Source organism: Neoarius graeffei, chromosome 28, assembly GCF_027579695.1.
Source record: "Neoarius graeffei isolate fNeoGra1 chromosome 28, fNeoGra1.pri, whole genome shotgun sequence".
Classification (NCBI taxonomy): domain Eukaryota; kingdom Metazoa; phylum Chordata; class Actinopteri; order Siluriformes; family Ariidae; genus Neoarius; species Neoarius graeffei.
Window position 1 is genome coordinate 48,242,012 of NC_083596.1, and position 12,400 is coordinate 48,254,411.

The following is a 12,400-nucleotide window of genomic DNA, read 5'->3' on the forward strand; positions in this document are numbered from 1 at the left end:
GGCTGCTCTGCTTGCGCTGCTCTGCTTAGGCTGCTACCCCCGTGACCCAGATCCAAATAAGCTGTAGAAGATGGATGGAGTATTCTGTATCTAAATGTGCGTTTGAGAAGTCATATGAGGTGTCAGTAATAGTGATCACTTTCACCAGTGTCCACCATTATCAATACCCTGTGGAATTAAGTGACATTTACAACTGTTATGGATTGATCTTTGTGTAACATTATTGAAGTAGATGAAGTACTTAAAAAAAGTGCTGTGATTTATAATATTTTTTCTGATTCATAACAGAATGGAATGTTTATAGAGTATTTGGAATCTGATTGCAGTAAATAGAATTAGACCATAATTAAATTCCTCGCATATAAAAAAAAATTACATGCATGAAATATTCAGATTTCTCTATTCCATTCAGAATTGTTTTTTCAGTTTGTTGTTCATATCTACCACATATTACAATATCAGTAGACATTTTATATTTTGGTTCGAGGAATGACATGCGACCTTTGACCTACAATGTCAGTTGCCTGTCGACATTTATTGGGAACGATAAATTAATACAAACAACAACGAATGATGAACAAAATGTGATCTATGAAAATACTTAGAAAGTGGAACAAAAAGATCTTTGGACACAGGTTCAACATTCTCAGTTCATTGTTTACAAACATTAGAATTACTTCCTCATTTACATAAACACTGACATCAATATATTTATATAAAAGATATTTTGGACTAAATATAAGTCTTTGTAAAACAATTTTTAAATAAAAACTATGTTTTGTTAGCTTAATACCAAAGACTGATTATTTTTTATAAATAATCATCTGGGTGTCTAATTGTGGAATGGTGTCGACACCTGTGGACAAACGTGTCGATAATTGTGGAACGGTGTCGACAACTGTGGACAAACGTGTCGATAATTGTGTGTGGCAGCAGGGGCGTGGTCAAGCGGCGGTCTGTGAATGCAGGGCAGAGTCAGGGAAGGTAAGTGGTAGAATCACTGCACCTGATGGGAATTAACCTGTGTTTGTGTGTCTTCCCCAGTGACTGCGCCCTAAAAGAGGAGCGGGAGAGCAGAGGAAGGGAGCTCTCCCCAACCTGAACACTGGTGTGCATGCGTGTGGCTGGGACAGTGAATGCTGAAACGCTGAAAAGCGAGCAAATAAAGAGTTTTGTAAGAAGTCAGTTCTGGCCTGCCATGCTTCTGTGCTCCACCCACCTGCTCAGATTCTACATTGTGGAATGGTGTCGACAACTGTGGACAAACATGTCGATAATTGTGGAACGGTGTCGACAACTGGACAAACATGTCGATAATTGTGGAACGGTATTGACAACTGGACAAACGTGTCTAACTCTGGACAAATGTGTCGATAATTGTGGAATGGTGTCGACAACTGTGGACAAACATGTCGATAATTGTGGAATGGTGTCGACAACTGTGGACAAACATGTCGATAATTGTGGAACGGTGTCAACAACTGTGTACAAACGTGTTGATAATTGTGGAACAGTGTTGACAACTGGACAAAAGTGTCTAACTCTGGACAAATGTGTCGATAATTGTGGAACGTGTCGACAACTGTGGACAAACATGTCGATAATTGTGGAACGGTGTCAACAACTGTGTACAAACGTGTTGATAATTGTGGAACAGTGTTGACAACTGGACAAAAGTGTCTAACTCTGGACAAATGTGTCGATAATTGTGGAACGTGTCGACAACTGTGGACAAACGTGTCGATAATTGTGGAACGGTGTCGACAACTGTGGACAAACATGTCGATAATTGTGGAACGGTGTCAACAACTGGACAAACGTGTCTAACTCTGGAAATGTGTCGATAATTGTGGAACGGTGTCGACAACTGTGGACAAACGTGTCGATAATTGTGGAATGGTGTCGACAACTGGACAAACGTGTCTAACTCTGGACAAACGTGTCTAATTGTGGAACGGTGTCGACAACTGTGTACAAATGTGTCGATAATTGTGGAACGGTGTCAACAACTGGACAAATGTGTCTAACTCTGGACAAATGTGTCGATAATTGTGGAACGGTGTCGACAACTGTGTACAAATGTGTCGATAATTGTGGAACGGTGTCAACAACTGGACAAATGTGTCTAACTCTGGACAAATGTGTTGATAATTGTGGAACGGTGTCAACAACTGGACAAATGTGTCTAACTCTGGACAAATGTGTTTAATTGTGGAACGGTGTCGACAACTGTGGACAAACATGTCGATAATTGTGGAACGGTGTCAACAACTGTGTACAAATGTGTCGATAATTGTGGAACGGTGTCGACAACTGTGGAACGGTGTCGACAACTGTGGACAAACGTGTCAATAATTGTGGAATGGTGTCGACAACTGGACAAACGTGTCTAACTCTGGACAAACGTGTCTAATTGTGGAACGGTGTCGACAACTGTGTACAAATGTGTCGATAATTGTGGAACGGTGTCAACAACTGGACAAATGTGTCTAACTCTGGACAAATGTGTCGATAATTGTGGAACGGTGTCGACAACTGTGTACAAATGTGTCGATAATTGTGGAACGGTGTCGACAACTGGACAAACGTGTCTAACTCTGGACAAACGTGTCTAATTATGGAACGGTATCACGTGATATGATACACTAAGTAATCAGGAATCTACTCATTTTTTTTCCAGTGGAAGTTTGAGTAATTATTCATGCCCAATTTACGTACTGAAAGTTGTTTCTACTTTTGCAACGGCCAAAAGATCATTACGGGGTCGATAATTGTAGCCGCCGCTCTAGTTATTATTTACTCTTTATTTATTTATATGTGGAAGCTCCCTCGTGTTTATTTCTATGATTTTTTAAAAAATATATTTCCCTTCTGCGTATATTATTTTTAATCACACATTTACGACTCCCAGTTACTCAACTGCTTATTTGGATTTTATTTTCGTGTTTTATGTTTTTAATTAACTAACTGACTTCACTTTCACTTCCTCCGGGGTTTTACGTGCCTGGAGGACCGGGCGGAACTTTTCGTTCCCAGAATTCCACAGAGGAAGAACTCTGCCGTGTTTGTGTCGAACCGCGGAGTAAAACCTGCGCGCTCCTGTTCCTAAAAACCTACAGAAGACCTTCGTGCTTTAAAAAATACAAATAAAAAATACACCGCGACATCTTGTTAAAACGCGTTTCTCTGCTTTCTTTTCCTTTAATAGCTGATTTACATCAACTCGCTCGTAGCTAACGTGCTAACTCGGTACTTGCTAGCTGCTTCCGTCGCATAGTGACTCACGGCACGGTTTGATGACGTAACGTTCGAGCTAATGGAAATGTTTATGGAAAAGCTGGTACTGATTGCTAACTTGTTTCGGAGTTGGTAGTTTGTCAGGGAGCTTTACTGGAATGTCCTGAGATACAAAACACCAAAGCAAAGCGGCAATTTGGTCGCGGTTTGAGCGGTGAGGTCGACGTCATCAGCCCGCGACGAGATTTTCGCAGTCAAATCCGAAGTCAGAAGTGGCCTTCTGCGGTTTTATTGTGGGGGACAAAAAGGGGGTCGAGAGAGAGAGAGAGAGCTTCTGGTGAACTGGTGTATAATAAACAGGTTTTGTTTACTGTTTATGACAGGACTGTGTGTTAGAGTAACTGACGCCTGTGCCACTCAGTGAGTGATTCATCGCGCGCCTGAATAACTGAATGGGTTGATATCGATGTGTGTTGCATCGCGGTAACATTTTAAAATATTATTAATAATAATAACAACAACAATAACAGCGAAACCGATCTCGAGTAAACAATCGGATTGACCGGATATCGCGATGAACTCGAAGCGAAACAATGCGGGAGAAAATGGAGGAGGAGGACGCATGAACCCGGGGAGCGAAACGCACCGGAAACCGAGCATCGCGAGCGCTCCCGGTAAAGCTGGAGCGCGAGCGGACAGGGGCGATCACGCGCACGACAGCAGGAGCACCGTGACCGTGTCCTCACTCCGGTCCCGTCTCGGTCCCACCATCAGGTACGGGTCCGGTTTGGGCTCTGTGACTATCAACTTTTTTTTTTTTAATCATCAGTCAGTACAAAGTCAGTCCAACCCACCAGGTGACGTCACAACAATTTTCATATCGATGAAATAGGAAGGTTTTTCTGAAAACATACCTCATTCTCATTATCTCTAGCCGCTTTATCCTGTTCTACAGGGTCGCAGGCAAGCTGGAGCCTATCCCAGCTGACTACGGGCGAAAGGCGGGGTACACCCTGGACAAGTCGCCAGGTCATCACAGGGCTGACACATAGACACAGACAACCATTCACACTCACATTCACACCTACGCTCAATTTAGAGTCACCAGTTAACCTAACCTGCATGTCTTTGGACTGTGGGGGAAACCGGAGCACCCGGAGGAAACCCACGCGGACACGGGGAGAACATGCAAACTCCGCACAGAAAGGCCCTCGCCGGCCCCGGGGCTCGAACCCGGACCTTCTTGCTGTGAGGCGACAGCGCTAACCACTACACCACCGTGCCAACCCTGAAAATATACAGAATGTGAATTTTTTTTTTATTTTATTTTTTTTTTTATTGTTAGACTTCCATTATGGCATTTCATTGGGCTTGTGGAGTCTTTGGTACCGCCAATCTTCTCTCCAAGTACTTAACTGGCAAGCAGCCAGCCCCTCGCAGCGTTTCGCCCGCCAGCAGAAGCGGTGACTGGGGTGTGGCTGGGTTAAGGACCTGGAGCCAGTTGTAAGAGTTGGGTGTCGGGTGAGGACCAGTGCTCCTGGCCATCCTAGTGGATGCTGCCGCCAGAAGTCAAAAACACTTCCTCTCCCATATGGCACCCCTCATCCATCCATCTGTCTTCTACCACTTATCCGGATCCAGGTCGCAGGGGACCCCATACACCCCTTATTGTTAGAACAGAGCAGCAAATGAGTAAGGAATAAAACACTCATTATTGTGCTGTAAGAGGAAAATAATCAGCACAGTGGTTCCATGCCCACTCCAAAGTTGGTTAGTTGATTGTTTTTCGAATAACAGCATGTCCTGAAATCTTTTCTTCCTCTTATACTGTTATCCGTTTATAGCTACGGTGAAATATTGTGGAACGTCCACGAAGCAAGTTCGTTCTGACACCGGGAACTTTCCGTAAATAGTGTTGTCTTTACAGAAATGTTCGCGATATTGATGGTGTGTGTTTTTTTTTTTTTTTTTAAATAATTACACGGTTTATATTTGTTTAGTGGGACAGCCAATCAGTGATTGGTCAATCAGAGTAGTGATGGTGATTAGTAAATGCAAGCCTGATGATGATGATTATGATGATATTGCCACCATCAGGTCTGCTCTGTCCTCCGCTGTGGAGACGCTGCTGGGGGAGATTGCAGCGGTGATGTCAGAAACCGAGGACGAGTTGCTGTCCAAGGAGCGCGAGAATGAGAGGCTGAAGGCACGACTGGACACTTCAGAGCGCGAGCTGAAGACGCTGCAGGAGTGCTTGTGCAGCGCTCAGAAACTGATCGATCAGCTGCAGGGTCCATTCAGCACCCACCCTCTTCCTCCACCCATTCCCGGGCAGCATGGCTACACCAACCAGGCGCCGCCCACAAATGCGGCTCGCCTGAGTCACCGCGGGGCAGGAGACGATGCCGACCCACGCTGCTTCGCCAACAGTGAGGCGGAGCTGAGTGGAGCGCTCGGAGATGCCATCCACGGCTTTGAGGCCAGAGACGAGTTTAAAAGCTGCCACCTGTCCATCCAGGCAGACGGCACCGTCACCAACAGCTACTATGACCCCATGGCCGTGCACACCGCCGGCATGTGCCATGACGTCAACAGGGCAGGTGAGAGATTATACTTTGATCCCAAGTATTATTTGTAGATAAGAAAATTAACAGTGACTCGGCTCCGTTTTAGGAGAACGTTAAGGTTTTGTTTTCTCCGTTTGCAGGTGAGATGAGTGACCGGCGACTGTCTCATCCTCCCTCACACTCTCCTTACGGGGTGAAAGAAGAGCAGGCTCCCACATCAGGGCCGGTGCGTGTCCGAGGCGACGCTGAACATGGTGGCCAGAGTGAGTGTGACCAGGGTTTTGTCCATGTGGTGGAAGAGCAGAGTGTTCCACGTTCCCGGAGACACACCACTAAACACGCGTCCTCTTCCGGCTCGCATAACGGCCCTTCTTCGTCCTCCGCTGGAACACCTCCGCAGGGGCCGTCGGGTCTCCGCACCTCCTCTCGAGCCATGTCCGCAGCAGCCTCTAGGCAGAGCCCTGGCACAAGTGACTCCTCCCCTGATGCCCGCCGGCGTCGACGCCCACCTTCTGAGCTGATGGGTGAGGTAGCCGGTGAGCGACCACACCTCTGCCTGGAGTGTGGCAAGACATTCCGGCTGCTCTCGAGCCTGAAGAAGCACCTGCGCATCCACACGGGAGAGAAACCGTACCCGTGCAGCGTGTGCGGGCGACGATTCCGTGAATCCGGCGCGCTCAAGACGCATCTGCGCATCCACACAGGTGAGAAGCCATATGCGTGCAGCGAGTGTGGTGCGCGTTTCCGCCACCTGGATGGCCTGCGCAAGCACGGACGCACGCACACAGGCGAGAAGCCGTACGCCTGCGCGGTGTGCGGGAAGCGCCTCAGCCGCCTGCAACACCTCAAGCACCATCAGCGCATCCACACAGGCGAGCGACCATGCCGATGCCCTCTGTGCCAGCGCTCGTTCCAGGACGCCGCTAGTCTCAGGAAGCACCTGATTAGCGTGCACCAGGGAGAACCAGGCGCTGAGGAAGCCCACGAGAGGCTGGCGACCACCGAGATTGGAGAGCACGAACTTCAGGGCTCTGTAGAGGACGAGGAGATGAGGTTCGAGATGTGGGAGGAGGAGCGCGAAGAAGGCGACGCTGCTGTAGACTGCGTGTAGGATTGCTGAGAAAATTACCCAAGATACTGATGGTGGCGAAAGTTTTCAAAATGTAAAATTCAAATTTTGGGTTTGTTGATTCTTGCGTCATTGACACATTGAGCTGTGAAAAATTAACATCTGCCAAGTTGGAGAAATCCATTCTAGCCCTAATTAAAAATTCCCAGTTTTCCAGAGCGTCTGTGCAGAGCTACGTTTGTATCGAATCCTGATGAGGAACCAAAATCCCAAGAGCCGCTGATGACCGAAAGCTTGAACGTGGACAAAAGGACTAATGCTCTTGGGGATTGGCTTGTTGTGACATGGATGTCACGTCGTCAGAATGTATTTCTGGGGTCAGTATTCCCACAAACGATCTTCTTGCTTCTCTGGATGCTCTGGGTCACGTTCCTGATTCTCCGTTGTCGTTAGTAATAATGTAGTATAGGTACTGTGGGGAGTAGAACCATGACCATCGTGGATATCGTTAGGAGTTCTCTCTCTTTCTCTTATGCGCACGTGCACACGCGTTTCACCCACAAGCATAAATCAGCTGGGGAAAAATTAAAGTGTGCTTTTAAAAAAAAAAAAGGAAAAAAAAAAAGGGAGAAATCACTTTGGCAATAAATATTTAACTTCCCACAATATTATATTTAAAGGTTCGGTTTGCAATTTAAAATTTGTAATATTTTTCGATACCTTTCAGAAACTGATTTTGCTCATGGCAACTTTCTTTGTTTCAGTTCCTTTACATGTACATTTTTCTGTCCCTGAAATGACCTGTTTAGCTTGGCTTTTATTTCTTTTTTTTGTCCACAAAACAAAGCGTTCATAATTTTGACAAAGGAGATGAAGCCAGTGATCCAGAAACGGATAAAGCATGTCAGGGGAGGGCTATATTTGTAACCATAAAAATGACACACTGCTGCTTTAAAAGGGAAAAATGATAACATTACTAAATATTCACTGGTTGGAGAAACAGCTGATGATTAATCAATAGTAGCCAATAGTCATTTATAACACGTTAATTTGGGATCAGTTTACCGCAAAAAAGTTACATTGACACAATTATTTTTAAACTAATTTACATTGTGTGGTCAAGCGAAGACATGTTGAAGATCGTGATTGGCTCCAGCGCGAAAGTAAAAGAGCCAAAGTCAGGCTTCGGACACGCCTCTTGGCTGACTGGCTGCTTTTCTGGCCGTCGAAGCTGTTTATTCTGAAATGGAGCTACAGTAAATAAAATCCTTCGAGAGAAGGAATGGAAAAGAGATGCGTGGTGCTGCCCTCTTGTGGTCAGGCTGATGAACTGCAGGTTGGAGATTTATAAAGAAGAAGCGACCTTGTTTGTTTGTAAATTTTTATTTCAACATTTTTAAACCTTTACCTCCTTGCTTACTGATCTTTCTGTTTCTGTACAGTTTATAAAATGAACAGGAAAATCAAACCTTTTAGAAATGCCCTCTTCTGGTCAAAATGAGGAACTGCATGATCAAGTTTTTTCACACAGGCATTAGTTTTATTTTTTGTTTGGGATTTTTTTTGTATGTTTCCTGTTTACCCAGTTACCTTTACGCTTGTTGATTTTTATTTCTACTGTGCATTGAATAAGTAAATACAGTATAAAAAAGAACAGGGACATCATAATGTTTAGAAATGCCCTGCCCCCTTCTGGTCAAATCCAGGAACTACATTTTGAATGTTTATAAAACAAGCGACTTTCTTTTTTCCTTTGTTTACCTTCATTCTTATTAACATTTCTATTGTGTATTGCTGAAATATAGTATAAACAGAAGAGGGATGTCGAAACTTTTAGAAACGCTCCGCCCCCTTATGGTCAAACTGAGGAACTGCAGGACGGATGTTTACTTTTTGTTGTTGTTGTTTCGTTTATTTTATTTTATTTTTTTTTTTTTAAGCCGGACTGCTTTGTGTTTTAGCCCCTCACCTGCAGTCCTTTAGACATTTGTGAATATAGCGTATAAAACCATTTTCAGAATAGCATTTTTTTTTTTTGTTCTCCATTCCCACTTTTGTTGCATGTTTGACTTTTTATGGATATTATAACATATCACATGAGTTTGTAAACCTTTTTGGACTTTGTTTGTATTTACAGCCTTTTCTTTTTTTGTCTAGTGTATAAATAGCTCTGTAGTAGATACTCTAAAACTAATACCACCGTAAGGTGTGTTTTATTAACACTTCCACATGTAAATAACCTTTTAGATATAATCTCATTTTAGTGTTTGAGTAAATGTGAGTCAATAAAAGTTTGGTAAATGTTCCGTAAACTGAGCAAATTAGTTTTACTGTTACTGTTTGAGATGCATCACTTTTTTTCTTCCAGTAAAACCAAGCATGCGTTTTGTAAACCTGAAGCAATGTTTCCCCTCATAAAAATGCCTGTTAAATGTCTTTAGCCTTCCTTTTTTTTCACATACATGTTCATGTGCTCCACTGTGATGTAAATATGTGTGCGTGCACGCACACAGTATGACAATTTACTGTGTGTTAAGTCTTTTTTTTTTTTTTTCCTCCTCAACTCTGACCACAGCCATCCTACACAATGAGGAAAGACTCGACACACCCATCACACACTCTGAGTGAGAGTGACACACATGCGCTCGCACACGTTTGTATGTGAGTGATTCTGACAGCGAGACAGTTTCTGACTCACTGGATTTCAGAAACCTCAACCCCACGCGTCTGATTTTCAACAAACCAGATTGAGAGTAAAGGCGCCCCCTGTGGGCAAAAATGTACCACAAACCACACGGAGAGTCTCGGGTAGGCGTCCCTGACGTAAGAGAGAAATTCTTGTCCCTTTTTTAAAAAAAAATTTATTTTAAATCTAAGACCATAGGTTGTTATGACGACATTCCTGTCCTTGAGCCCATACACTGATGTCTCATCTCATTATCTCTAGCCGCTTTATCCTGTTCTACAGGGTCGCAGGCAAGCTGGAGCCTATCCCAGCTGACTACGGGTGAAAGGCGGGGTTCACCCTGGACAAGTCGCCAGGTCATCACAGGGCTGACACATAGACACAGACAACCATTCACACTCACATTCACACCTCCGGTCAAATTAGAGTCACCAGTTAACCTAACCTGCATGTCTTTGGACTGTGGGGGAAACCGGAGCACCCGGAGGAAACCCACGCGGACACGGGGAGAACATGCAAACTCCACACAGAAAGGCCCTCGCCGGCCACGGGGCTCGAACCCGGACCTTCTTGCTGTGAGGCGACAGCGCTAACCACTACACCACCGTGCTGCCCATACACTGATGTAAAATAGAAAATATTTAAGAATATCTTGATTTGTATCAGTGGGGATAATTAACAGTTATTCTACAAAATAGCGTTGTACATGAGCTGATAGCAGACGAGGCGCGTAGTACCGACTTGTCTATAATCCATGTATTGGATTGAGTGGAATAACTGTTTTATTCTATCCACATTCACTGGGTTTTGAGAAACAGCATTTTTATTTGTTTTTTGCAAACTCGATAAATTAAAAAGTTTATACAAAACGTCAGATGAAATAATTTTCGCTTAGAATGTAAACAAACCGGTGAAGTGACTGGAGCAATTTGTGAAAAATATGATAATTCTTGAAAAATACAGCTTTTTTCACAACATTTAATTGCATTTTTTTTTTTTTTTTGGAGTTTTGTTTTTGAGTAGTACTTTTATTTCGTCCTCGGTCAGTAACATGCTCTGCCATTTTCTTCTTCTCCTTTAGGGTTTTTTGTTGTTGATTGGCAAACCAACTTAAAGGTGCATTACTGCCACCAACTGGACTGGAATGTGGAACAGGAGATACTGGGGTGGAAAATCTATTCTTAGTGATTTCTGTTTCTTTTACATACTTGAAAACAAAGTGATATATCTGACTTGATGCACACCACCATTTTGTTTTTCTCTACTCATGGTATATGGTCTGATGTTCTAGTAGTAGAGTAGCCAATCAGACCACACAATTGCTCATGTTTAGTGAACGTAAAGAGAATAATTCCTGTGTAGGGAGGGGTTAAAGGGCACATCTTGGGTATATTTAGGAGCAAGATCAATGTAATTCTCTTATTTTATATTAAACTTTGCTCAAATATTTGTCACATTTTGTGCAATTTTTTTACCTTGCACAATACCAGAAAAATTCAGTTGAAATCAAGCCATTTGAGGTGAATTGGTCCGCCTCTGAAAAACTTGGCATTTGGATTTCCCAGGAAACATTGATTTTCATGAGGTCACGCGCAGGACGCCTCCTGAATCCCATGTCAGCGCTGGTTTGTTTATAAGAATACGACCTGGTGCTTTTCTGCAAATTTCCTCAACGTTATCACGTAATTATTAAAATGGTTAACGGATGTATTGTAGGAGGGTGTAGCAACACCAATCATGATGGGGTTAGTACTCATCGTTTTCCAAAAGACTGGACTATGAGAGAGAAATGGGAGCGCTTCGTACGAGGCACCCTGAAAAATTGGTAACATGCAACAGACCATGCGGGGCTCACTTCATAAAGCCTGACGACTTTGAGAACTATTTGCAGTGGGAAATGGGCTTCAAGAAGCAACTTGATCTGAAAAAAGATGCAGTTCTATCTGTCAGAATGCCCAAAGCAACACCGTCTCCATCTGTGCCAGCGTCACCAAAGGAGCCAGCCGTGTTCATCTCCCCTGACAAGGCGAAGTGCCGCATCCACTGAGGCCCTCGAAGCCGAGGACCAAAGCAGAGCCGAGAAAAAGACCAAGAAAATCAGCAATTCACAAACTGACTGTTGCCAGGGTAAGAAATAAGAGAAACTATACTCTAAATTAGGTGTTCCTGTGTTTGTGTGGTACACGGATAATGTTATTTATTGACACACACAAAAGTAAACAACACGAAAGTGCTGGATGATAATACACTTACTTCACATGTATCAAGGGATCTGCGTGTCAGGGCTTGAGATCTTGGGACCCGTCAAACACATTAAATGTATAAACAACCCTGCTTAGCCGATTCCATGTGTGTAGCTTATGAAATCTTTCTCCTACAGTAACCAGTACTCTTCTAAATGAAGACGTATATAAATACATAATAGTAATTAGAAAAAATATGATTTATGTAACAATAGATAGATGAAGGTGAAGTAACATTGCGCTCAGGTGACAATTCCATATTTCAATGCAAAATCGCTAGCTGCTAAACTTGGTCTACACAGGCTGTGCACTGAATCCATGCAAGCTCTCGCAGCCTGCTGGCGGATCCGCATGTAACGTCACGAATCTGGCTCCAGACTCCCTTGGGATTTTTCCAGATGCGTTTTGTTATTTAATTTTTTTCTGCTATAGACAGATGGCCTTGTGCAAAATTACCCTTCTGGATGAGTGTGTAAAGGGACATTCTTTCATATAAAAAAAAACGCCACTAAATTGGTCCAGGATATGCACTTTAAGGATGGTTCATGTGGCATAAAATAGTTCCACTATTGATTAAGCAATGCATCTTATGCCATAA

The 12,400-nt window shown here is 43.6% G+C and overlaps 1 protein-coding gene across 1 annotated transcript; it reads left to right on the top strand.

Annotated features, from left to right (window-relative positions):
* The first annotated feature begins 3,042 nt into the window (after positions 1-3,042).
* Positions 3,043-10,450, top strand: si:ch1073-224n8.1 (zinc finger protein GLI4). Its single transcript, XM_060912221.1, has 3 exons — positions 3,043-4,011; positions 5,335-5,837; positions 5,945-10,450. Exons 1-3 carry the CDS (start codon positions 3,812-3,814, stop codon positions 6,913-6,915), a joined length of 1,674 nt encoding a protein of 557 aa, XP_060768204.1. The 5' UTR covers positions 3,043-3,811; the 3' UTR covers positions 6,916-10,450.
* The last annotated feature ends 1,950 nt before the right edge of the window (positions 10,451-12,400 follow it).

Bases quoted from the DNA above. Each gene is read 5' to 3' on its own strand.
- si:ch1073-224n8.1 (XM_060912221.1), top strand. From the start codon at position 3,812: ATGAACTCGAAGCGAAACAATGCGGGAGAAAATGGAGGAGGAGGACGC. The intron at 4,012-5,334 runs GTACGGGTCCGG...TGCCACCATCAG, and splicing joins CGTCTCGGTCCCACCATCAG to GTCTGCTCTGTCCTCCGCTG. The intron at 5,838-5,944 runs GTGAGAGATTAT...CTCCGTTTGCAG, and splicing joins CCATGACGTCAACAGGGCAG to GTGAGATGAGTGACCGGCGA.